This window comes from Pelophylax lessonae (genome assembly GCF_965119305.1).
Source record: "Pelophylax lessonae genome assembly, chromosome: 13".
NCBI classification, from domain to species: Eukaryota; Metazoa; Chordata; class Amphibia; order Anura; family Ranidae; genus Pelophylax; species Pelophylax lessonae.
This window is the reverse complement of record NC_138780.1, coordinates 53,529,885-53,557,698: the sequence shown is the minus strand read 5'-3', so window position 1 is coordinate 53,557,698 and position 27,814 is coordinate 53,529,885. Positions and strand designations below refer to the sequence as shown.

At 43.9% G+C, this 27,814-nt stretch overlaps 1 protein-coding gene across 2 annotated transcripts in view; it reads left to right on the top strand.

Annotated features, from left to right (window-relative positions):
- Positions 1 to 24,624, top strand: part of MTA1 (metastasis associated 1) — a 427,965-nt gene extending 403,341 nt beyond the window's left edge. For both annotated transcript variants that reach the window (XM_082242913.1, XM_082242912.1), the window contains exon 20: positions 23,999 to 24,624. In XM_082242913.1, coding sequence (XP_082099039.1) covers positions 23,999 to 24,140 — 142 coding nt within the window. In that variant the 3' untranslated portion in view covers positions 24,141 to 24,624. The remainder of the gene's footprint in view (positions 1 to 23,998) is intronic.
- The last annotated feature ends 3,190 nt before the right edge of the window (positions 24,625 to 27,814 follow it).

Here is a 27,814-nt window from a genome sequence, read left to right as displayed (position 1 = left end):
TTGATTTACTAAAGCGTAAAAAATCTAGTGCAGCTCTGCATAGAAACCAATTAGCTCCCAGTTTCTTTTGTGAAAGCTTATTTGAATAAGCTGAAGTTAGAAGCTGATTGGCTAACATGCACAGCTGCACCAGATGTTCTCTCAAGTTTTAGTAAATTAACCCTATAGAGACAGACACTGCCACCTTTTCGTAATGTAAGCTCAAAAGTAAAAAAGGCCACGAAAGTGAAACCTTTGGCACTGGGCTTTACCACTCCATTGTATTACATTTAAAAATTCCTTTTTTTTTTAAACAATATACTTTTATTCAGATTTTACAAAATAGGCAAAGTCAAAACTTGTATATGCACAGACTTTGCTGCCCTCCTAGGGTCAGGGGAAACCCAATGGAAACACTGTAAAAAGAACAAAAAGTGGGTGCATCAATCTTGTGCATTACCCTAGTGGAGTTTTATTAAAATAAGGGAGAAAGGAAATACACTTACAAACACAAAAGTCTTAAAAGCGTATCAGTCCACAATGGACACAAAGCAACCAGGTCACTGGGACAGTGTCCAGCACGCTGGAGCACCTTCCAAATGGCTGACCCATTTCGACGGGAGATCCCCACTTCCTTAGAGCCAGTCAAAAACGATGCATTGACACATTTGATATAGAGGAAGGGTCTCGTCACATGGTCTGGAGACCCCTCCCAAAAGTGGGTGGACAAGGGAGTGGTAAAAGAACAAACCACACTATAATGCATAAGAATAATACTAACAATAACAACAACAATGATAAAGTCTAACAATGTCCCAAACAGAATTATAACCCCTGTAAGTAGTCAGCAGTTATTAAAATGACAGCACCTTTCAAACCTGCATATAAAAAAAAAAAAAAACGGGGGGAGGCAAAAAAAAAAAAAAAAAACAGTATGGGTAGGCGACCTTACCTGAATGTGCTTTTTCATTTCTATTCTTATTTGGATGCGATTTGGTATGCCTTCCAGACCCCTTCCCCCACACACATTTTTTTTTTATACGCAAATTTGAGAGGTGCTGTTATTTTATTAACTGCTTACTATTTACAGGGTTTATAATTCTGTTTGGGACATTGTTAGACTTTGTCATTGTTGTTATTATTAGTATTATTCTTATGCATTATAGTGTGTTTGTTGTTATACCACTCCCATGTCCACCCTCTTTTGGGAGGGGTTTTGAGACCATGTGACGAGACCCTTCCTCTATATAAAATGTGTTAATGCATCATTTTAGATTGGCTCTGAGGCAGTGGGGATCTCCCCTCAAAATGCGTCAGCCATTTGGAAGGCCTTCCGGCGTCCTGGACACTGTCTCGGTGACCTGGTTGCTTTGTGTCCATTGTGGACTGATACGCTTTTAAGACTTTTGTGTTTGTGAGTATATTTCCTTTCTCCCTTTTTTTAATAAAACTCCACTTGGGTAATGCACAAGGTTGGTGTGCCTTCTTTTTACAGTGAATCAAAACCTGGACCTGTAGTCAAGTGCATACAGTAAGGTACAGCTAATGATATTATGCTATGGTCCAGAGTTGTGTAGCTTTAAAGCAGGAATATCGGCATGCGTATGTGCTGTGGGAGAGAGGCAGGAGGAAACAGCAGGGAATAAATGTGCAGGAAAGAAAAAAGATAAAGTTTATAGTATAGGTTAAAGATATGTAAGGTGGGGTCTGGCCGGAGTGGACACCATCGCAATGTATTGAGCCTGTTCAGGAAAATCAGTTGGCTGAAAACCCTGAGATGTCTAGAATGAATAAAGTCAATCCAGACATTCCATGTCTCAATAACATATAGGGTAACTATCATGTACTTAAGACTAAAGTTTGGCAAGTTGCATTGGACAGATAACCTCTGTTACCCACTGTTTAAAGGGGGTAGTCACTGTCAAATTCCAGTTGCTTGGAATTAGTACTCTGCCAGCTAAGAGAAAGAATCCCTTAATGGATTGTGGAGATTCTGTTATGGCAGAAAACAGGTCAGGGGAAAGTTTGAAGAGGTGTGCCTGTTAGGCGTGTATATATTTGGAAGATAATATTCCAATAAGAGCAAAGGGTGGCTACAGTTTGTGGGTTAAAAGGAAACACACGTTCAAGTCTCCTTTTGTAAAGGAAGGACCCAACTCCATATCCCCGTCTGTGGTGCAAAGCGGTCAGTAAAGTTTAGTCTAGAAACCATATAGGAATTACCAGTGTGTTGTAAGCATAGAGATTCCAAGGGAGTCAGGTCCCCATGTACCTGTTCCTGGTGCTTGAGTCTTAATTGAAAATAATAAAGTGAACATCCTCCATAAGGTTATTGATCGGGGGACAGATAGTTACATAGTAGTTGAGGTTGAATAAAGACAATAGTCCATCCAGTTCAACCTGTGTAGGTGTGTGTGGCTGTAATCATCTCACATAGCCCTGAATGTCCTGATCCTTGAGATGTACGTCTAAGAGTCTTTTGAAAGCCACCATACTTCCCGCAGTGACTACCTCTTGTGGTAGAGAATTCCACACTCTTGTAGCCCTAACAGTAAAGAACCCCCCATGTTGCCTGAGGTTAAAACGCTTCTCCTCTAATTGCATTGTATGCCCTCTTGTCCTCATGGAATCCCTTCGACTGAACAGCTTTTTTTCTAAGCTGGGATCCCCATTGAGATATTTATAAATTGCTATCATGTCCCCCCTCAGGCGTCTCTTCTCCAGGGAGAATAAATCGAGCGATTGCAGACGCTCTTCGTAATCCCTTTCTTTATGCATGCTAATATTCTGCTGGCTTTGGCAGCTGCCGCTTGGCATTGCATGCTATTTCCTAATCTATCATCCACCAAGACTCCCAGATCCTTCTCCATTTTTGATTCCCCCAAGTGTTCCCCCCCTAACGTGTATTGTGGTTTTATGTTTTTAGTCCCCAAGTGCAAAACCTTACACTTCTCCACATTAAACCTCATTTGCCATGTCGTTGCCCACTCCGTTATTTTGTCCAGGTCATTCTGTAGGATATCTGCTTCATGCTGTGCAGTTATTGCCCTGCCCAATTTAGTGTCATCTGCAAAAACTGATAACGAACTACTGATCCCGTCCTCAATGCTGTTTATGAATAAATTGAACAAGGTTGGTCGCAGGACTGAGCCCTGGGGCACCCCGCTTACAACCTCAGACCAGTCTGAGTATGCGCTGTTTATTACTACCCTTTGGACACGCCCTTTTAGCCACTTCCGTATGCAAGAGCAAACCCTGCTGTCGATACCTGCAGACCTTATTTTATACCAGATGTACCAGGAATTTGCGAGAAATACAGATAGAATGGTCATGAGTCTCCCCATAAACACTTGACCTCCAGGAGGTTTTACCCCCTTCCTGACCAGAGCATTTTTTTGCTATTTGGCACTTTGAGTGCTAATTGCGCTGTATCCAAACAAAAGTTATGTCCTTTTTTTTTTTTTTTTTTTTTTTTTACAGAACTAGAGCTTTCTTTTGGTGGTAATTGATCACCACTAGGATTTTAATTTTTTTGCGAAATAAAAACAAAACAAAATTTCTCTTTCGTTCATCGACAGACTCAGCGCTCCATAAATCATAACTACTGGGTTATTAAACCTCCTCCAGGAGTAGAACTAAGCAGAACAAAAACACCTGGCTACGCCCATGGGCTGTCCTTAGCTTGGTATATAATCCTCCTCTCTGCTCTAGGCAATCTGTTTTAATCTGTCTAGTCAGGAGTGAGGACCTAGGCTCTCGGCTGGGATCTCTGGTCCTAGCAATTTTTTCTCCTTCCTTACATCTTTTTTCTCTCGGGAACGGCTGGCCTGTGAGTTAAACGCCTTGCAGGGTCGCATATGAGTCGCAGCGGTCCCTTGGCTGACAGCTCCCCCACATCGGTGGCGAGGATTCTGTCTGGAGCATTACCTGCACCATGGAAGGGTAAGTGCAGTCCCCCCCCTCTCCCTTTTTGGTGTTTTTTTGGGGTGGACGCGGGTAACCGCCAGGGACGGTCAGACCTGTCTGCAGGTTCCGTCCTCCCATCCTTAAATCCCTCAGTGAGCTGGGCTTCCCCCACTCCCTTTCCCCCCTGTCTGGACCTGGAGTCTAGTTTGGGTCCCAGGGCAGAGAATGCAGCGGAGACCCCCGGGGTCTCCCCCGCTATCCACACTCTGTAAAGGTCCAGGGATAGTGTGTGTCCCGCCCTGGTAGTCTGGATAGATCCCAGTGTAGGAGACCCCTAGGTGCATGCTCTACTGAGTGCAGTGTGGGTAGTGCAGGGGGGTCCCAGTGCAGAGACCGGTGCAGAGTGCGCAGCGGAATATCCTCTAACATGTGGGTACGCATAAGTTTCCTCATACTTCCAAATGTGTTTCCTTATGTGCCTTAGTTTGACAGGTTTTCCTGTAAGGAATGGGAACAACCAGAATTACCCTTTGTGGTCCCCAAATGTTTTGCTGTACGTTACCCTTTTAAGGAGTCACTTTTAACAAAGTAAACTAGTTCACCAGTGGTGGAGTCTGCTGTTTTCAGGTTGAATAAAGCAACCATGATCCCAGTAGAGGAATCCTCGTCCTTTAAGGACTCGGCTGACAGGAAAGCGGAGGCTGTAGCATGCAGCACGTTTACTATGGCTGGTTCAGCATTGCGGCCAGTCTTTGCCACAGCCCTGGTGTCTCAGACCCTAACTGAATGGGCCAAGCTTTTACTCCAGGGCCTGGGGAGTGAGCAGGTCCCTGCTGCTTATGTTGATTAAGCAAACCAGTTGGTCCATGGGCTGCAGTTTATTTGTGATGCATCTTTGGGTGCAGCTCCCGTGCTGTCCAAACTTTCTGTTTCAGCAGTGGTGATTGTGGCTTAAGAATTGGTCTGCGGACCAAGCCTCTAAGAAAGCTCTCATTGATCTGCCCTTTCAAGGCGATCTCCTGTTTGGGGCTACCCTGGATGACATCATTAAGGGTATCACTGGGGGGGGAGAGTACCTTCCAGACACAGTCAAGGAAAGGGAAGGAGCCTCGTCGCAGATGAGGGCCCTCTTTCTCAGCCCATAAAAAAATATTTTGTGCTTCTGGGATGGAGAATAAGGGAAATAGATCTTTTAAATCTTCCCTGGGAGATTCCAAGCAACCTTGGTCTGGTAAGCCCAGAGCCAGCTTCTCCGGACCAGCAGACAAGACCCCTTCAGCACGAAAGTCTGTCCTCACCCATTTTTGGGGTGGGGGGACATCTTCACTAGTTTCCTGCCCTGTGGACATCTTTTGTGAGCATCAAGGAGATCCGCAAAATTTTTCTTTTGGGGGAACCCATAAATGGGGGCAAAGTTTGTTTTTTTTTCAGGTTTTTTAGGTCCTGAGTCTCCTTGTGTGGATTTAATTCCTGCAAAGGTTCAGGTGATGTCCGAGCTACCTAAGGTCCCTCCTATCCCTGTCCAGGGAATTGATTTACCTAGGTCTGATTTTAATTCTGACCAGGGTGGTTCTTCCTCTGGACAAATTTCAGGAACCACAGGCTGTGATTCACCGGCTGCTGTCACACAGGCAGTTCTGAGTCTGGTGGTATCCACCTTCAAGACAGTTCTGTTTGCACAGTCCTACATGCAGCTCATTTAGCAGGTTCGGCTCCAAAAGAGGCTACCAAAGTTCGTGACGAGGTCACGGGATCCTCTGACAGACGCCGCAGGTGACCAAGAGCCACGGTAAGGCCAGTATCATCCTTGGCTCAGGCTTCTTCCGCAGTTCCTGCGAGGAATCAAGAGCGAGGATCTTCCTATCATCCTGGTGGCTGTAAACGTCCCTTGGGGGCTTCCTCTCAGAGAAGACCAGTTGTCCCAATGGCTAATCTATCATCCTGCTTTACAGTCACTTTACAGGTACTGAGAGATAGAGGTTTGTCTGGATCAGTGATGCCTACTATGGTGAAGACGAGGAAGTCGGCGCTCATCCTCGATCGATCCTTTTCTGTGGCTCGGATCTTAACCTTACTTCAATCTTGACCTTTCTTCAGGGCGTTGATCAGAAGTTTGCCTTGAGTACCATCAAGGGCCAGGTGTCTGCCTTGGCAATCTTCTTTCAGCGACCACTAGCCACACACTCTAGTTTGTACCTTCATTCAGGGGGTTCTACATGTGGCTCCCACCTGTATGGTCTCTTTTGCTGCCATGGGATTTAAATCTAGTGCTTTCGGTTCTCCAGAAACCTCCATTTGAGAATATTCGGGAGATTCCCTTGTCTACATTATCCCAGAAGGTTACATTCTTGGTGGCTATTACTTTGGCCCGCAGGGTATTGAATTGGCGGCATTATCCTGTCGCAGTCCCTATTTGGTGGTCTATAGGGATGAAAGGGTTCATTCCTGCCCAAAGTTGTCTGACTTCTCTTTGAATGAGGACATTGTGTTGCCTTCCTTGTGTCCCAAGCCGGCTCATCCCAAGGAAAGAAAATGCCAGACCTTACATATAAAATTTAAATAAGGCAAGTTACACCTAGGTTCTAATTCTTGGCAATAAATTGGATTACCCGATTTTAATTTCATTGGTTTGTAGTGGTGGTAAAAATGTAGGAATGTGCTTATCTGTCTTTTTGTTCAGTTAGATTATGAGAATGAATACACCATGCCAGTTTTTATGTAATTTGTTCAAGTATACAACCTTTATATTTAGACACCTTTGAATGACGATCTAATATAAGAAAATCCCAGGATCTGTGATCTATAAAATCATATACCACTCATCCCATCATTGGGCCACAGATAATGAAGTGTAAAATATACAAAAATTTGATCATTACTACTCTGATGCCACCTTAACCACTTAAGCCCCGGAAGATTTTACCCCCTTCCTGACTTTGCGATTCGGCACTGCGTGACTTTAACGGACAATTGCGCGGTCGTGCGACGCTGTACCTAAACAAATTTGGCATCCTTTGTTTCCCACAAACAGAGCTTTCTTTTGGTGGTATTTGATCACCTGTGCGATTTTTTGATCACGCGCTATAAACAAAAAAAAGAGCCTCAATTTTGCAAAAATAGCAATATTTTTCACATTTTTTATATGAAATTTCCCCCAAAAAAATGTAAAAATCAAATTTTTTTAACATTTTCGGCCAATTTGTTTTATGCTACCTATGTTTGGTAAAAAAAAATCGCAAAAAGCGTATTTTGATTGGTTTGCGCAAAAGTTATCGCGTTTACTAACAAAGGGAAAGATTTTTGTCATTTTTGTTGTTTTTTTTTAACGCGTAATGGCGGCGATCTGCGATTTTTTTGCGGTACTGCGACATTGGGGCGGACAGATCGGACCCTTGACTGACATTTGTGACACTTTTGGGGTTACCAGTGACATTTCTATAGTAATCAGTGCTATATATATATGCACTGTTACTGTAAAAATACACTGGTAGTGAAGGGGTTAACTTTATTTGGGAGGGAGGGGCTGTGTGTATCCCTAGGGGCGTGCTTTCTACTGTGATTGGCTGTGGCTTGAGCTGTAAGGACACTGATCAACGGATCTACATACTAGATCCGTGTGATCAGTGTCTTTACAGCGAGGAGAATGACAGGTGGCTTGTTTACACAAGCTGCCTGACATTCTCCCTCTCCCCCGCCGATCGCCGAGTGACCGGCGGACATCGTGTCCGCTGGTCACACGCGCGGGGGGGTCCGTGACCACGCGGGAGCGGGCCTCCGGGGGCGCGCGCTCGCTCCCTAGACCCTCACAAGCTAGTGACGTAGCCCTACGTCACTTTGCCTGTGAGGGGCTGACTGCCGACGTAGATCGGCGTTAGGCAGTCGGCAAGTGGTTAAACAAAAATTACAGTGAACCCACTTCACCTGAAAATATGCAAGGTAAATAGCGGCGCTACATAGTGAATCAATAAACTCAAAATTATCAATATTAAAACTCTAATAGCCATATATGTAATACGACTCAAAATCAAACTAAAATATCACTCAGTGATAGAAATAGTGACAGTTAAAAAAAAGTTCATATCATAGTCCAAATGAACACAATAATGAACATGTTTAACCACTTAAGCCCCGGAGGATTTTCCTGCTAAACGACCAGGGGGTATTTTGCGATTCGGCACTGCGTGACTTTAACAGACAATTGCGCGGTCGTGCGACGCTGTATCTAAACAAATTTAGCGTCCTTTTTTTCCCACAAACAGAGCTTTCTTTTGGTGGTATTTGATCACCCGTGCGATTTTTACTTTTTGCGCTATAAACAAAAAAAGAGCGTACATTTTGCAAAAATAACAATATTTTTCACATTTTTTTTATATTAAATTCCCCAAAAAAAATGTAAAAATCAAAATTTTTTAAAATTTTCGGCCAATTTGTTTTATGCTACCTATGTTTGGTAAAAAAAATCGCAAAAAGCGTATTTTGATTGGTTTGCGCAAAAGTTATCGCGTTTACTAACAAAGGGAAAGATTTCTGTCATTTTTGGTGTTTTTTTTTAACGTGTAATGGCGGCGATCTGCGATTTTTTTTGCGGTACTGCGACATTGGGGCGGACAGATCGGACCCTTGACTGACATTTTTGACACTTTTGGGGTTACCAGTGACATTTCTACAGTAATCAGTGCTATATATATGCACTGTTACTGTAAAAATACACTGGTAGTGAAGGGGTTAACTTTATTTGGGAGGGAGGGGCTGTGTGTGTCCCTAGGGGCGTGCTTTCTACTGTGATTGGCTGTGGCTTGAGCTGTAAGGACACTGATCAACGGATCTACATAGTAGATCCGTGTGATCAGTGTTTTTACAGCGAGGAGAATGACAGGTGGCTTGTTTACACAAGCTGCCTGACATTCTCCCTCTCCCCCGCCGATCGCCGAGTGACCGGCGGACATCGGGTCCGCTGGTCACACGCGCGGGGGGGGTCCGTGACCGCGCGGGAGCGGGAGCGCGCCTCCGCGGGCGCGCTCTCTCCCCAGAGCCTCACAGGCGAGCGACGTAGACCTACGTCACTCTGCCTGTGAGGGGCTGACTGCCGCAGTAAATATACTGTGAGCAGTCGGCAAGCGGTTAAGAAATGCAGTCCATAACATTCTAATGATGTGATGTTAATATACAGCATCTCACAAACGTGAATACACCCCTTACATTTTTTTTAATATTTTATTATATCTTTTCATGTGACAACACTGAAGAAATTACACTTTGCTAAAATGTAAAGTATTGAGTGTACAGCTTGTATAACAGTGTAAATTTGCTGTCCCCCCAAAATAACTCAACACACAGCCATTAATACTACATAGTTACATAGTTAGTGAGGTTAAAAAAAGACATCCGTCCATCCAGTTCAACCTATGATGTGTGTGTGTTTGCTGTTAACCATACATTGTATACCCCTCTATGTTGTGGTCTTTAAGGTGCCCATCTAACAGTTTTTTGAAACTATCGATGCTCCCTGCTGATACGACTGCTTGTGGAAGAGAATTCCACATCCTTACTGCTCTGACAGTAAAGAACCCCTTACATATTTTAACTGCCTTTCCTCTAGTTTTAGTGAGTGGCCACGTGTCTTATTGTATTCCCTTTCTCTGAATAGTTTGTTCCTTATGCTAGGGTCGCCAGTACAGTATTTGTACATTGATATCATATCCCCCCTCAATCGTCTCTTCTCGAGAGAGAATAAGTCCAGTGCTTGTAGTCTTTCCTCATAGCCGATGCCCTCCATTCCCCTAATTATTTTTGTTGCCCTTCTCTGGACTCTCTCCAATTCCAGCACATCCTTCCTGAGGACCGGTGCCCAGAACTGGACAGCATACTCCAGATGTGGCCGGACCGGAGTCTTGTAGAGAGGGAGAATAATCTCTTTATTTCTTTTTTTTTTTTATGCATCCCAGTATTCTGTTGGCTTTGCTTGCAGCGGCTTGGCATTGCATGCCACTGCCAAGCCTGTTATCTACCAGTACCCCCAAGTCCTTTTCCATCCTAGACTCACCCAGAGGTTCCCCCCCTAGTGAGTAGCTTGCTTTCTGGTTTCTGGCACCCAAGTGCATTACTTTACATTTTTCAACATTAAACCTCATCTGCCATGTAGTTGCCCACCCCATTATTTTGTTCAGGTCTGCTTGTAAGGTTTCCACATCCTGCATAGAAGATATTGGCATACTTAGTTTAGTATCATCCGCAAATACTGAGATTGTACTAGATATCCCCTCCTCTAGATCATTTATGAATACATTAAACAGGATTGGGGGACCCCACTTTCCACACCCGCCCTATCCGAGTGCTCCCCATTAATCCCACCCTCTGGACTCTCCTCTGGAGCCAGTTCTCTATCCAGGTACTCACCTTATGGTCCATACCTACCTTCCTTAGTTTGAACAGTAAGCATTTGTGAGGAACGGTGTCAAAGGCCTTTGCAGAGTCCAGATACACCAATGTCTAAATCGGAAGCAACAAAAGTGAGTACACCCCTAAGTGGGAATGTCCAAATTGGGCCCAAAGTCTCAAAATTTTGTGTGGCCACCATTATTTTCCAGCACTGTCTTAACCCTCTTGGGCATGGAGTTCACCAGAGCTTCACAGGTTGCCACTGGAGTCCTCTTCCACTTCTTCATGACGACATTACGGAGCTGGTGGATGTTAGAGACCTTGCGCTCCTCCCCCACCTGTTTGAGGATGCCCCACAGATGCTTAATAGGGTTTAGGTCTGGAGACATGCCTAGCCAGTCCATCATATTTACCCTTAGCTTCTTTAGCAAGGCAGTGGTCATCTTGGAGGTGTGTTTGGGGTTGTTATCATGTTGGAATACTGCCCTGCGGCCCAGCCTCCGAAGGGAGGAGATCATGTTCTGCTTCAGTATGTCACAGTACATGTTGGCATTCATGGTTCCCTCAATAAACTGTAGCTCCCTAGTGCTGGACCATGACATTCACACCACCATGCTTGACCGTAGGCAAGACACACTTGTCTTTACACTTCTCACCTGGTTGTTACCATACACGCTTAACACCATCTGAACCCAATACGTTTATCTTGGCCTGACTCTGGATTCAGCTTTGGCAAGGGTTTTTCTTCCTCCTGACAAGCTGCAAAAGTTGCAGAGGGCGACCCAGCCGTTGCTGACAAACAATCTGTCCACTCTGTGAACATGCATGTGGGCCTTGCGTCTGATGGTATCGATCTTCGAGGCAGTTCCAATTTCTTGGTCCATGCCAGACCTTTACAACGAGAGATTCTGGTCAAATGGAACAAGGATCCAAAGTCTTTAGACAATTTGATTTGGTTAAGCCGCAACACCAGAGCTGCGCTGTTATGGTGGCTTCACTCTCCAGCACTATGCCAGGGCAAGTCCTTCCTCCTGTTGCTTTGGACAGTGGTAACCACGGATGCCAGCCTGTCGAGCTGGGGCGGGGTGCTGAGGAGGTTCTGTGCCCAGGGAACCTGGACAGTAGAGTAAAAAAACGATATACTGTATGTTTTGGAGATCAGAGCAATAAACCTTTGTCTGAGCCACTGGACGACTCGTTTGCAAGATTGTCTGGTCAATCGGACAATGCCACGACTGTGGCTTACATCAATCACCAGGGGGGCGCCAGTTTCCCAGTTGTGGAAAATTGGCAAGCAGATTACCTGAGGAGTCAGGTGTTGGATCAAGGGGAGTGGTCCCTACACCCAGGGGTGTTTCATCTCCTGTGTGTCAGGTGGAGGACACCCGAGGTCGATCTGTTTGCTTCTCATCTCAACAAGACGTGCAGAGGTTTGTAGCCAGATCTTGAAATCCTCTGGCCGGCACCACTGACGCACTGGTGGCTACTTGGGGTGGGTATCGGCTGATCTATGCGTTCCCTCCGCTGAAACTTCTGCAGAGGCTTCAGTGCAGAATAGAGGTGGAAGGGATTCCGGTCATTCTGGTGGCTCCAGACTGGCCTCGCCGGTCTTGGTAAGCAGGCCATAATAAGGTTGGTCGCCGATGCTCCTTGGAGACTTTCTCTCAGGGAAGATCTGCTGTCTCAGGGTCCGATCTTCCATCCTGCTTTACAGTCGCTGGCTTTATCGGCATGGCTGTTGAAAACCAGGTGTAGAGAGATAGAGGTCTTGCTGACTCTGTGATTCCTATGCTCTTGAAGGCTAGGAAGTCGACTTCCAGAAAGATATATTATCGTACGTGGAAATCGCGGTGCGAATCGCTGAAGGTGCACCCTCGCTTGTTTTCGGTTGCTAGAGTTTTAGCGGTTGGCTTTGGGCACTATCAAAGGCCAAGTGTCGGCCTTAGCTATATATTTTCAACGCCCGTTAGCTACGCATGCCTTGATTTGTACCTTCATTCAGGGAGTGTGCCATATGGCTCCTCTGAGGCAGTCCCCGCTACCTCCTTGGGATCTAAATCTGGTATTATCTGTTCTTCAAAAGCCTCCTTTTGAGAACATTAGGGAGATTTCTCTGCTTTCATTGTTTCAGAAGGTTGCCTTTTTGGTGGCTATCACTTCTGCCCGCAGAGTGTCTGAATTGGCGGCGTTGTCCTGCTGTTCGCCTTATCTGGTGGTCCACAGAGATAAAGTGGTACTCCGACCAAATCAATCTTTTCTCCTTAAAGTGGTTTCTGATTTTCATTTGAATGAAGACATCATGCTGCCTTCACTTTGTCCCAAGCCCAAGCATCCTAAGGAAATTGCCTTGGATTCTTTGGATGTGGTTTGAGCGATCAGAGTTTACCTGGCGGTTACTGAGTCTTTTGGAAAGTCAGATGCTCTTTTTGTCCTTACTGAGGGTTCTCGTAAGGGATTGGCTGTGTCTGCGGAGTCTATTTCCAGGTGGATCAGGCAGACAGTTGTTCAGTCTTATTCACTGAAGGGTCATGTTCCTTCTTTCCCAGTGATGGCTCATTCTATTAGAGCGCTGAGTGCCTCTTGGGCTTTTTGCCATCAGGCATCAGTGATGCAAGTTTGCAAAGCGGCGACTTGGTCGTCTGTGCATACGTTCACAAAATTCTACAAAGTTGATGTGTTGGCATCTTCTGATGCTTCTTTTGGGCGCAAGGTTTTGCAGGTTGCTGTTTAAAGAGAATCTTTTTTGTTCTCTTTGAGGGTGTATGTTTTTACTAGGTGAACTCCAGTTGTTCCTGGTTGAGCTCCATATTACCTGGTTGGCTATGTTTAGCCTTTGGGGAGTTACATTCTTCTTTGGGTTGTCTTCCCACGCCTCATATTAATACTGCTTTGGGACATCCCAATGGTCTAAGAAGATACAGAGATCTGTGTCTGTCGATGAACGATGGAGAAAACTGGATTTTTGTTCTTACCGTAAAATTATTTTCTCTGAAGTTCATTGACAGACGCAGCACCCACCCCTCTGCTTCTGAGTGAATAGAGTTGTTTTGTCTTCTAAACACTGCTTGCAATGAAACTGGCTACTGTAGCAGAGTGTGTGGGGTTATGCCTGCAGGGACAGCCCCTGACTGGAAGAGCATAACCCAATGGTCTAAGAAGATATGAAGCTGAGTCTGTCGATAAACTTCAGAGAAAAGGATTTTATGGTAAGTACTAAAATCCAGTTTTTTTTTCCTATTTATTTTACGTTATTTTTAATCCTGTTTAAAAAAAAAAAAAAAAAGATCACTTTTATTGCTGTCGCAAGGAATGTAAACATCCCTTGTGACAGTAATAGGCAGTGACAGCTACTCTTTATGGAGGGATCTGGGGTCTAAAAGACCCCTCCACCACACTTTCCGACATGTTTCTATACTGACAGTTTTTTTTAAATGTACAAAATATCGGCCCATATTAGCCGATACCGATACATTAAGACCAAAATATCTGTATCGTTATTGGCCCTGAAAAAAAACATATCGGTCTATCCCTAATTAGAATCCTGTTATGATTTGTGTATCTAGGAAAGAATCCAGGCCTTTCTTAAAACAATCTACTGAGCTGGCCAGAACCAGCTCTTGAGGGAGTCTATTCACCATTTTTACAGTTCTTACTGTAAAGAAGCCTTTCAGTATTTGGAGATGAAATCTTTTTTCCTCCAGACTGAAGAGAGCCCCCTTGTCCTCTGTGATGACCTTAAAGTTGATAACTCAACACCAACTTCACTATGCAGACCAATAATGAATTTATACATGTTGATCTTAATCACCTCTTCTCAGGAGAGAATAAATTCAATTCAGCTAATTTATCCTCATAGCTAAGCTGCGCTATATCGAGTCCCCCAATATCTTTTTTGTAAACTGATGGCAAAAAATGAACTGCATATTCCGGATGAAGTGTTACTGATGATTTGTACAAGGGCAAAATGATATCTCTCTCTCTCTGCAGTCCATGCCTCTCTTAATACAAGAATGATTTTGCTCACTTTGGAATATGCAGCTTAGCATTGCATGCCATTATTTAGCTTCTGATCTACCAGAACCACCAGTTCCTTCTCCACCACTGACTCCCCCAGCTATTCTCCTCCTAGTATGTATGATGCATGCATATTCTTAGCCCCTAAGTGCATAACTTTACATTTATCAACAGTAAACCTCATTTGCCACACAGTTGCCGAATGAAATGAAGGATGTTCCTCCACTGCATAGCTTGGTGTTATCAGCAAACACTGAAATGGTACTTTCTCTTTCCCTCCAACGACGGACGTAGCTGCTGCTTTAAATCATAGACGGATGGGTAATAAGCCCCTCCCACTAGGAGTGACCAGGTAGAGCCAAAGGCTTTGACACGCCCAGGGAGGCGGGTCCCTGGGTTATTACCCTGGCCTTACCTTTGCATCTTCAGTTTTAGCTGCCTGATTTTAGGAATGGCCAAACAGCTCCCTGCTGGGACCTTTTTGTCCTAGCTCTGTTTTAAGTTTGTCCTTTCCCCACCCCTCAGTGGTTACTGCTTTTGGACATCCCATCCGTCTATGATTTAAAGCAGCAGCTACTACGTCCTTCGGTGGACGAAAGAGAAAATGGGATTTTTTACTTACCGTAAAAATCCATTTCTCTGAGTCCACCGATGGATGTAGCTCCCACCCCTCTTTTCTCTGAAGAGTTGGGTTTTGGTTATTATTCACTGCTTGCGGCCAGGGGTAATAACCCAGGGACCCCGCCCCTCTGGGCGTGTCAAAACCTTTGGCTCTACCTGGTCACTCCTAGTGGGAAGGGCTTATTACACATCTGTCTATGATTTAAAGCAGCAGCTACATCCGTCGGTGGACTCAGAGAAATGGATTTTATGGTACGTAAAAAATCTAATTTTTAATCCCAGCCCCTATATCCTTTATAAATATATATATATATACATATATCTATATATATAGATATATATATATATATATTAAAAAAATAAGGGTCCCAACACTGAACCTTGTGGGTACACCACTAATAACCTTAGACCATTCAGAGTAAGAATCATTAACCACTACTCTCTGAATTATATCTTTAAGCCAGTTTTCTATCCATTTATAAACGGGTTTTTCCAAGCCTGTAGACTTTTTAAATTTTTTTTTTTTTTTGGTAATGTCATATAGCAGAATGTGAAAAATATTGTTTTTTTATTTTTTTCAAAATTGATGCTATTCTTTTGTTTATAGCGCAAAAAATAAAAATCGCAGAGGTGATCAAATACCACAAAAATAAAGCTCTATTAGTGAGGAAAAAAAAGGATGTACATTTCGTTTGGCTACAGCGTCGCAGGACCGTGCAATTGCCCCTTAAAATAACGCAGTGCTGAATCGCAAAATAGGGCCTGGTCAGGAAGGGGGCAAAATCCTTCCGGTCTTAAAGTGGTTAAAAAAATGAATGCACATCTTTTTGCAGGTAAAAAAATGTGCATTTATGTGCACATGTGCAGGACTTCTCAGTGTATCTGTGCAGACGGGCAGACAGATACACACTGACAAGAAGAATGAATGAACAACCAGAGCGCTCAACAGCTACAAGCTGACAGCCGCAAAGGCTGTCGGGACTTGTAGTTTCCCACTCAGGACTGAGAATAAATTACGTGGGCAGGCGGACCCTTGCACGGTCAAGTTTTTTTTTAAACAGTGATAGCGGACACCCAGAAAAGATACCTGCCTGCTGTCACTGGGGGGAGGGGGCATGGCTGCAGCTGCTGGGACATGTTACATGTTCCCCCCTATATACAGTTGTAACATATAACTTATTCCAAAAGGTGAACTTATCCTTTAAGCTTAATAACTATGTTAAATGGGTAGTATACAACCTTGTGTCCTGTTGGTTGTGTTATTTTATTATTTCATACTATTATTATAACTAACAGGCCCCTGTAGTGTTACATAAAAACAGTACATAGTTGGTAAAGTTAAATAAAGATACTGGTCCATCCAGTTTGATTGTGAGTGTGTGTGTCTTTGTCACTGCCATTTTCAATGTCCTTGTGCTTGTTAAGAATCCCATCTAATAGATTTTTGGAATTGATCTACACTCTGGACTGAAATCACCAACTCTGGAAGGGAGTTTCACATTCTTACCATTCTAACAGTAAAGAACTCCTAACACAGTTTAAAGTGGAACTAAACTCTAAGATTTAATGGTTTCCCATATCAATTGCATTCAAGGCATGTCATGAATAATAACTTTTAAATTTTCTTGTACTCTCAACCAAACTGTCAAACCATTAAATGGCTGAGGTCATAACTGATCACGTGCAGCACCATGGCAACTGCAGATCAACAGAGGCCAAGATGGCAGTTTCCTTGGCTGTAAAGGAGAGGAGGGTTTAGTTCCACTTTATGATTGAACCGCTTCTCTCATCCAACTTCATTGTGTGGCCAAGTATCCCCATTTGTGATGCAGGCCCCACTTAAACATTGATATGCTGTGATTGTATTTCCTCTTAAATTTGATTTTTGTAGTAGTTCCTCATAACTGAGGTCCTGCTGTGCCCTTATTTGTTTTGTTGCCCTTCTCTTGACTCACTCCATTTCAAGGACATCCTTACTAAGGATTGGTGACCAAAACTAGACAATATATTCAAGATGTGGCCGAACCAGTGTTTTGTAAATTTATAGAATTATAGTTTTACTACATCTCTTGAGAAAACACCATTTTGGATGAAAGATAATATTCCGCTGGCCTTGCTGCTGCATGACGTTGCCTATTCTGTCATTTATTAGGACCCCAGATCCTTTTTCATCCTTGATTCCCCCATAATTTCTCCCCCTAGAGAGTAATTTGCATGCAAATTTTTAGCCCCCAAGTGCATTTCAATACACTTTTCAATTTTAAACCTCATCTGCCATATAGCTGCCTTCTCCTCTATTTTAACTAAGTTTCCTTGTAGTTGCTCTATCCTGTTGTGAAGTTATTGCCCTGCTTATCTTTGTATCATCAGCAAACACTGAAATTGAACTATTTATCTCCACCTCCATATAATTTATGAACAAGTTAAACAGAATTAGGGCCCAGGACAGAGACCTAGGGCACACGGCTTACAAATCTAGACCGATTCTGCAAGGAATAAAGTATTTGATCCCCTGCTGATTTTGTACGTTTGCCCACTGACAAAGAAATTATCAATCTATATATATATATATATATATATATACACATGCTCAGTGCAGTGCTCCTTGCCTGAGCAACTTCACAGTTCTCTGAGCTCCCATTTGCATACCCCTTGGCTACTGTGTCTGATTAACTGTGTACCGACCCCGGCTTCATTTACTATCTGTGTTTGTTCGCTACCTGCCCTGACCTCGACTTGTCTCCTGGATATCCTTTTGTCTGCTGCTTGTACTCTACACACGCCAGTGGTCCCTGCATCCTCAGCTGGGCCTACCCGGGGGCCGCGACCTGGTTCCAGCTTGCTGCAAGTCCATCACCATCATCAGGGGCTCTGGTGAAGAAGCAGGCTGGGGCTTAGACTCCACGCCCTGGGGAATCCTGAGCTGGCAATCTACAAGGGTTCACTACCACAGACTCTTGACAGTTTGCTCAGGCCATGAGCTCCTCTGAGACACCGCAGCCCCTTCTGTATCAACTTCAGTGTTTGGCACAGAGAGTTTACGTCCAGCAGGCTTATTAAGAACAGATTATGCAGTGTCTGCAGGCACTTTCCTCCCGTCTGGATCAGCTGCAGCTTGTGCCTACTCGCTCACCTTCTGTTCAGACTCCTGTGTCGGCCCCTGTGTAACGCTCCTGCATTTTTATTGTAAGCTGGATTTGCAGCTGCAGAATCTCCACTCAGTAGTCATGTAGAGATGTGTTGGAATACCAGATCCAACTCTCCAGACTCATCACTGTGGGCCTGTCTGCTTCAGCATACAGATATACACACACTCAATAAGATGTTCCTGGAGTGATAGGATGTATATGATAGTATGGAGGTGATGTGCTGAAGGGACAGGTGTGAGCAGTGACAGTAATGGTAAGCACTTGATAGTAATGTTCAGGAGAGTAGTAGATGGTAATAGGTAGAATGCAGATAGGTTAGTAATCATGTATAGTAACAGGTGGTAAGGACAGCAGATGACATAGACAGGATAGACTAACCCAGTGCAAGGATAGATGGTAGTAGACTCAAGAGCTAGCAATCTATGTAACAGTGCAGATGGTAGAATTAGTATGCATAGATAGTAATAGTCCTTAATGTGCAGAAGATGATAGTGTAAGTTAGTTATGGAGGATTCCCCTGTGGGGTACTTATCACTAGTAAGGTTTAGTAAGTAGAGGGGTCCAGTAGTGAGGGAGTGTTCCGTTGCGAGATACGGGATCAGATGCGAGGTTCCGGTCTGTTCCAGGTAAAGGCGAATAGCTGGAGGTTCCGACAGCAAGACAAGGCTTGTGAGCATGTAGACACACATTGAACGAACAACGTGAGAGAGAATGCTGGCGATTGGGATAGCCGCTCAGCGGCGCTCAGCGATGACGTCATCTGTCTTAAAGGTGTATGCGTTCCACCTAGCTAGAAAGGTGGGACGCAATGTTTTGAAAGGAAAATGGTAAATAAGGGTACCAAAGGTACCAGAATCTTACACCCTGCCGCTTCAGCTCCTGCAGTCCCTCCAGCAGAGGGCAGTCCTTCAAAACTCCAGCTGCCTCCGCCACCTCGCTTCTCTGATGAAGCCCTGAAAGGCTTTGGGATCACCAATCAGTGCTCAATCCACTTTAAGCTAGCGGGCCATTATTTTCCTACTGATCGTTCCATGGTGGCGTACATGATTTCACTCCTTTCAGGACTAGCTCTGGTTTTGGCCTCGCTGCTGTTGGAGCGTCAAAAACCTATTGTTTCCAGTATCTTAGCTTTCCGTAACACCTTTGATGTGCCTGGCAGGGCCTCATCTGCTTCTGGAGATCTTCTTCCTCTTTGTCAAACAAACATGACTGTTGGTCAGTATGCAGTTCAGTTTCGCACCCTTGCTTCGGAACTGGCATGGAATAATGAGGCTCTTACTGCAACCTTTTGGCATTCGGTCTTGCAGATCATATAAAGAATGAACTAGAGAGATCTTTACTGCAGCGCTAATGGTCACATAATAAGTCCTGTCCTGTCCATCCAGGAAAACTCTCAGGTCTAGGTCCCTTGGAGGGTGGTAATTTAGACCAAAACCTGAATTCCGTCCCTTTCTCATAATCTGTCTTACCTGTCTCCATTCATTGGGCCCTGAACTCATATACGCCTGTGTTCTCTCTGCCAGCCACCTCACCAGACTCTTCATCTTGGTTACTAGTGTCTGCTCCAGCCCGAGCACCTGACTTAAACCTTTCCCATTCTTGCTCCTTCAGAGGTAGATGTTTCCAAGAACTTACATCTGACAGCTCCAAGTACAAAGCAGCTACAGATTGTCTGCACCGTGTAAGTTCCAAATTTCAACCACATGATGACAAAGTCTGCCTTTCTGCTAAGAATATCCATCTCCAAATACTCTCTGCGAAATGTATTACTCATGCTCCTGAGGGAAGATGTTGGACTCCTTCTACAGATGTTTCTGCCCCCTTTTTGGTGAAACTCTTTCTTTAAAAGTCTCCCCTCAAGCTTGGATTTAAACAGATGGGGAGGCCTTGTAAGAGGGAGGAGGGGGGGGGGGGTACTGTCACTGTCTACCTGCAGATTGTTTGTGAAATTCTTACCACCTTGCTGCAGGGTTCTGCTAGATCTGTGACTCCATTTCACGTGTGGTGTTTAGCTTCTCTGTTCACCTCTGGGCCTCGCCTGCTCCACTGTGGGTTTATATCAGCAGCCCAAGAACTACACGGGAGAATCTTGTCAATAATCTCAGGGCAGCTGAGACCATAGCTAACAAGAAAACAACTGGTAACACTAGGCCGTGAATAACTGAAATCCTGCAATCCTCTAGCGCCCGCAAGGTCCCCCTGCTTAAGCGTTGTGGTCAGATGAGACCAAAATCCAGCTGTTTGTCATCAACTCAATTTGCCGTGTTCAGAGGAGGAGGAATGCTGCCTATAACCCCAAGAACACCATCCCCACCATCAAACATGGTGGAAACATTATGCTTTGGGGGGGGGGGTTTCTGCTAAGGGTACGGGACAACTTTACTGCATCAAAGGGACAGTGGACGGGGCCATGTACTGTGAAAACTTGGGTGAGAACCTCCTTTCCTCAGCCAGGGCATTGAAAATGGGCCGTGGATGGGTATTCCAGCATGTCAATGAGTGTGTCAGTGAGTGTCCGTGTCAGTGAGTGCCTGTGAGTGTCAATGAGTGCCTGTGTGTGTCAGTGAGTGCCTGTGAGTGTCAGTGAATGTCGCGGAGTACCAGAGGGTAAGAAAGTAGAGTAGAGGAAGCTAAAAAACAGCCACACAGGACAGATTTAAATTACCAAATCCCCATCAGATTAGATTAGGGGGTACAATACCCGGCGGGTGTGTAGATGCGATTTGGTGTACATCTTGTGGCATGTATACATTCCTCGATCATGCAATCGAGGGCGAATACAGCTGCACAAAATGTAAGCATGTTGCTTCCCTGGAAGCTCAGGTCCTAAATCTAGGGAAGCAATTGGCAACACTGAGAAGAATGTCCATACTAAAGGAGAGCTGGGAACGTACCCGTCAGGTGCGGGCAGGGGCCTGCACAGAGGAGGGCGGAGATACAAGGGTGCAGGCATCAGAGCAGAGTAGATGGGTGACAGGAGGGGTAGAAGGGAACAAGGCAAGGAGGCTGGTCCTTGGCTGGAGCACCCCAATACATTTTCCCTGTTGCGTGATGTTGGGGAAACCAGTCAGGGACCAGCATTGCTGGAGCAGAGCTACGCCCCTAGTTGCCAGGGGAAGAACTCCTCCAGTGAGGGTGGGAGAAAGGGAAAGGATAGACAGGTTTTGGTGGTAGGGGACTCAATTATTAGAAGGACAGACAGGGCAATCTGTCACAAGGACCGTGAGCGCCGAACTGTCTGTTGTTTACCGGGCGCTCGGGTTCCGCACATCACGGATCAGGTGGAAAGATTACTGGGTGGATACAAATACCTATAAAAGTGCTACGCCAGAAATACTTAATATATAAGTGATATTGATGGTGTAATAAATATCAAAAGAGTCTAAAATAAAGTCCATAAGTGTCCAAGTGTCCCCTACTGAAGAAGTCAAAGGCTATTGGTTAGCTCTGATGTAACGCGTATAGGGGGCGGAGTCTGCGTACCTGACGTTGTACTTTCCCTTTGTCCCAGCTGCATGTGTATCTGTCTGCATTGCGTGCGGTTTAATGTTGAAAAATGTAAAGTAATGCACTCAGAAACACGAAAGCAAGCTACTATCTAGGGGGGAACCTCTGGGTAAATCTAAGATGGAAAACGACCTGGGGGTCCTAGTGGAGAACAGGCTTGGCAGTGGCATTCATTGCCAAGCCGCTGCAAGCAAAGCCCAAATATTTCGGCATGTATAAAAAAGGAGATTCACTCCAGAAATAAACAGATTATTCTCCCACTCTACAAGACTCTGGTCCAGCCACATCTGGAATATTCCGTCCAGTTCTGGGCACCGGGCCTCAGGAAGGATGTGCTGGAGCTAGAGAGAGTCCAGAGAAGGGCAACAAAAATAATTAGGGGAAAGGAGGACATCAGCTATGAGGAAAGTCTACAAGCATTGAATTTATTCTCTCTGGAGAAGAGACGCTTGAGGGGGGATATGATATCAATTAGAGCTGCACGATTAATCGTATGAAAATCGCGATCTCGATTCACCCCCCCTGACGATCTAAACCTGACATATTCTCGATTCTTTGCATAGCTGAGGGAGCAGAGAAAACAGCTGTGGAAAACTCCCAGTAACTATAAACAAAATGATTATTGTATCTTTCCTCCCACAAACGCCTATCAGCAGTCTCCCAGTAACTATAAACAAAAATGATTACATTTGTATCTTTTCCTTCCCTCTGCCAGGGAGAAAGGAAGTTTAACCTCTTAAAGACTGGATCTTTTTATGACACTTGTTGCTTGCAAGTTTAAAATCCTTTTTTTTTTTTTGCTAGAAAAGTACTTAGAACCCCCAAACATTTTATATATTTTTTTAGCAGAGACCCTACAGAATAAAATGGCGATTGTTGTAATATTTTATGTCACACTGTATTTGCGCAGCAGTCTTTCAAACGCAATTAATAAACTTTAATGAATAAAAAAAAAAAAACGTAACAGTAAAGTTATCCCAATTTTTTTTGTTACACAGAGAATCGTGAGAGAATCGTGATCTTTATTCCAAGCTAAAAAATCGTGATTCTCATTTTGGCCAGAATCGTGCAGCTCTAATATCAATGTACAAATACTGTACTGGTGATGACCCTAGCATAAGGAACAAACTTTTCAAAGGGAATACAATAAGACACGTGGCCACTCACTAAAACTAGAGGAAAAACGGTTTAACCTTAAAATACGTAAGGGGTTCTTTACTGTCAGAGCAGTAAGGATGTGGAATTCTCTTCCACAAGCAGTAGTATCAGCAGGGAGCATCGATAGCTTCAAAAAACTATTAGATGGGCACCTTAAAGACCACAACATAAAGGGGTATACAATGTACGGTTAACATCAAACACACACACACATCATGGGTTGAAGTGGATGGACTGATGTCTTTTTTCAAACTCACAAACTATGTAATAACCCAAAACACACAGCCAAGGCAACAAAGGAGTGGCTCAAGAAAAAGCACATTAAGGTCCTCGAGTGGCCCAGCCAGTCTCCAGACCTTAATCCCATAGAAAATATGGGGAGGGAGCTGAAGGTTCGAGTTACCAAATGTCAACCTTGAATCCTTAATGACTTGGAGACGATCTGCAAAGAAGAGTGAGACAAAATCTATCCAGAGATGTGTGCAGACCTGGTGGCCATCTACAAGAAACTTCTGACCTCTGTGATTACCAACAAGGGTTTTTGCAACCAAGTACTAAGTCCATGTTTTGTGAAGGGGTCAAATACTTATTTCAATTATTAAAGTGCAAATCAATTTACAACTTTTTTGAAATGCTCAAGGTTTCAATGTTCTATTTACTACATTGGCATCATTCATGATTATTATTGCTGCCATCATTATTCATCATCGGTGGGTTCATATAGCGCATATATGTGGTTAACCCTTGTGTGATTGATTAGGGAGCACGCATGCCCCGAATTTATATATATACATTGTAAAATCTCAGTTCATGTCAGTTGGCCTAAATCAGTTATAAATATATTTGGACACAACATGTATACTTGGTGTTATGTTCTTGTTGATATTTTTTTAACTTAAAAGTTGATAAACTTTATAACCAATAATATGGTATGTACTTTACAATGTTCCTGACATATATTTCAGCTTCCTGGATTTTATTTTTTCATCTGGCCTTCAGATATGAAAGGCAGAGTGATTTAACACCTGTTTCGATTTGTCATCTATGTGACGAAATTAAAAGTATGCCGTAATAAACTTTGGATAAAATAGTTCATTTGCATTTAATTTTAATGGTCCAAAGAATGTCAGGCAAAATGTTCAGCCCTCATGCATGTTCACTTTATCAAATCTGGCCCCCTTTGAAAAAAGTTTGGACACCCTTGCTATAATAGGAAAGGCAGTTTTGTTGAGTATAATAACTGGTGGAATATTAACATTGATTTTCTTCTTTTCTTTTTAACTCAGAAAAGTCCGAAAGATGCTCTCATCCTCTGAAACCAAGCGAGCTGCCCGTCGGCCTTACAGACATATAGCTATCTGTCAGTCTCAGGTGGGACTACCTATGCGTCACCCTGTCAATGATGAGCCAATTGTTATTGAGGACTAAGAGTCATCTGAAGAGATAATCTGCAAGAATCTCCATAGAAGATTCTTCTCATGATGATACTTGACTTTGAAAGTGTTCAGTTCATGAAAACTTTTTGCAGCTGTTTGCATCTTTTAAAAGATTCCATGCTTTGTAAAAGCATCAAAATCTTAAGACGTGTTAATGTTTTGGTTAATTTTTGTTAACCCAGTCATTTCCTCATAAACATGTACATTTTTTTTTTCTATTAGTACATTTCCTTTATTTTGGGATATTTTTGACTGGTGTTGGCTAACCGCAAAGAAAACGTAACTTGTTAAAAGGGACATTTTGACAGTTATGGTTTAGTGTTCATTTCATTGCAATTACAAAAAAGATTCTTAAACTCTGTACACTTGAAAATGTATTATTGCTGATGCCTTTCTTTTTACAAGGTGTATTGATTTTAATTTTTGGAAGTGCCATTTAATGTTTTTTTCCCATTTATAGACTGAATAAAAACAAATCTAACTTATGGAATATAATTTTGAGGAAAATGTCTGATAAAATATAATTGTGCTTCTTGTGCTATGGGATTAAAAATGAACATTAAAATGTTTCCATACATAATCGTTAATTTTGGGATAAAAATGAATGCATTCACATACAAACCATTATGCCAAGATTTTTTTACAATAAATTTTTCATATTTTAGTTTATATTTAAAAATAAATCTCCGTTTTCACCAACCACCTATTTATTCACCAGTATTTGGTCTGTTCTCTCCTTGTAACTCTCAGTGCCATTAATTCCTTTTTTTTTACTAATTACATCTAAAACATTTTTCTATGTACACCTAATATCTAGAGGTTTTAAATAGAGAAGTAAACAATATGCAGTAACAGGTACAGAAATGGTCACCATGAAGGACATGTAATATATGTAATATGGGTATGATGAGCATTTCAGTGCTAGATGAAAGATGGCTCAGGGCAGATATCAAAATTACGGTATGAGCCCAGCACTGCAGCACAAATCAGAGCAATGTCAACAGATACAGAATAGTGTGGAATGACTACAATGTCATATGCTACAGATGGTGTCAGGAGGATGTCACATTATCAGAGTGCTACGAGAATAATCTGCCTCTGGCAATATGACATCATCCAATAGAGTGATGCCAGAATGTCATTGCCTGGATTGCTCTGGAAATGCAAAAAAACTGTATCGCAGGTAGCAGATATATCATGATAAACAGCCCCCATTTTCTTGGAAATATTCATCCACCCATCACTTTTACCGTTTGCAGATAAGAGCTGTATGTCTCATCATCCCTTTCTTTAGCAGTGTAGCTTTATTGTCAGATTGCTTACTGTTACATCTGTCCCAGTTTGTGATTATCAGTAACGTGCAGTTATGCTTGAATTCATTCCTCACATGTTACATTTTACATCATTTGTAATCATTTCAAAAACTTTACCTTTTATTATTAAAAAGCAGTCCTTGATCTCCAAACATTAACTGTTCCTCAGTTGAAAGGATCAATATGGCAGAATTTTGTCATTGTTGGCCTTCTTGGTAGTAAGGAAGATGAGGGCACTGTCAGGGTCACAACATTACCACCATAAACCCAGTGAAGCAGGGCTTCTGTATAGGTATCAAATGGACATGCTGTGCTTGATAGGTAATGATTCCTAATTCCTTTGCATTTTTTAAATAAAGTACACTTATTCTTCTGGGTATTTTTGTGGACAATAAAAGCGCTTGTTAATTATACACATTTCTGATGCACCTTTTTTCCCCTCATTTAATGTATATTTACATATTTGATAGTTACGTTGATACTGGGAACACTTGGCAAAGCATAGTAATTAATATACTGTAAACCTCTATTAAACATGGCCCTGAGGGTTGACTTTATTTAGAACTATGTTGAATAGATTAGCTCCTGGGTATGATCTTTCATTGTGCCAAGGATCGATCACTCACTTTGCCAGTCAATGTATCTCAGTCTCTTCACGTGCCTCCAGTGATGGCTCTGATGCCATGGGGACTCCTCACAGAGCTTCTCCCTCTTACCTCTATTGGATGTCAGGTAGTCAGCTGACTTTGCCCTTCAGTTTCCTCCTCCCTACAGGCTACATGTCTTCTTTCTGGAGAGAATGGACAGTAATAGTTCTCAGCCTCCCCAGCGGCGAACAAGCATTCGGCGGCAGCCGCTCCTACATCCCACAGTGGCAAAACAGACAGCAGGCGCCCCCCCCCCCTCGACAGTGGCAGAACCAGAGGCACCCCTGACTGGTGTGCGCACTAGGCCGGCGCTGGCCCTGGGTGTCATCCCCCCATGGTGCCCCTGCACCCATCCCACCCCACCACCGCTGCCACCCATCCTCCCACCACTGCTGCCACTAATCTGGGGGAGGGGGGCTAAATTAGGTTTTGTCTAGGGTGTCAAAAATCCTTGCACCAGCCCTGGTGACACAAGGGGCGGACTTGGCCAGGGGACAGAATGACAATCGCCCCCCTGGGCCGATCTGATGCCCCCAGAAAAGGACATCGCAGCAGCAGCTCCGCTTTACTCACAGTACGTCAGTTATAATGTCCTGGCCGGCCAGGACCCGTTTGTTCCACCACTGCCCTTTACAGCTCGCACTGGTTGCTAGGATCGCCTGGCGTCTAGCAATCAGTGACATCACTTCACCTACAAAGCAAGGCCGAGGCCCCAGCATTCAGAGCGGAGGAGTATTTTACTTCCTCCTCCTTCGTGCTTAGTGCTCTTTTAACTCCACCCACCTCCTCTCTTTATCTTCTCCAGCGTGGCGCAGCAGTGGCATGTACAGAGGGAAGGGAACTGCAGGTTTAGATCTTTAAAGAGTCAACCTGAGGTGAGGCCGGGCACCGTGGATGAATAGTGTGTTATGAGGGAGCATTAGCTGGCAGCAGAGGACAGGATGGGAGCAGGAGGTCACATCCTTAGATTTCATGGCTTCACGCTGGGACTTGTAGTCCTTCACTTTTGGGGGATGTGACCCCCAAATTTAAAGGACTACAGGTGCCAGCAAGAACCGCTCAGAACTGAGGATGTGTCCGACCTACCTAGCCCCCCCAACCAGTGAAGGACTACATGAACCCATGACATCTAAGGAGTCACATGCATAGCTCTCCGAGGTTCATGAGGGACTTATAATCCTTCAATTTTGGGGGGGAGTGACACTTCCTTCGATCTAAGGGGTTAATGCTGGGACTTTTGGTCCTTTAATTGTTATGGGGCAGGGGTCACATCCTTAGATCTTAGGGGTTCATGCTGGGACTTCTAGTCCATCACTTTTGGGGGATGTGAACCTCCCAAAAGTTAAGGACTACAAGTCCAAGCATGAACCCCTCAGAGCTGAGGACATGACACCCCCCCCCCCCAAACAGCTAGTGGAGGACTACAAGTCCAAGTATTACCTCCTAAAATCTAAGAATGTGATCCCCATCCTTAGATCTCAGGAGGAAATGCTTGGACTTGTATTCCTCCACTAGCTGGGGGGGGTGTCATGTCCTCAGCTCTGAGGGGTTCATGCTGGGACTTGTAATCCCCCTGAGAGCTGAGGACATGACACCCTCCCCAACTAGTGATGGAACAAGTCCAAGCATTACCTCCTGAGATCTAAGGATATGACTCCCCCCCCCCCCAAAAAAAAAGTGAAGGACAACATTTTTTAGCATGAACC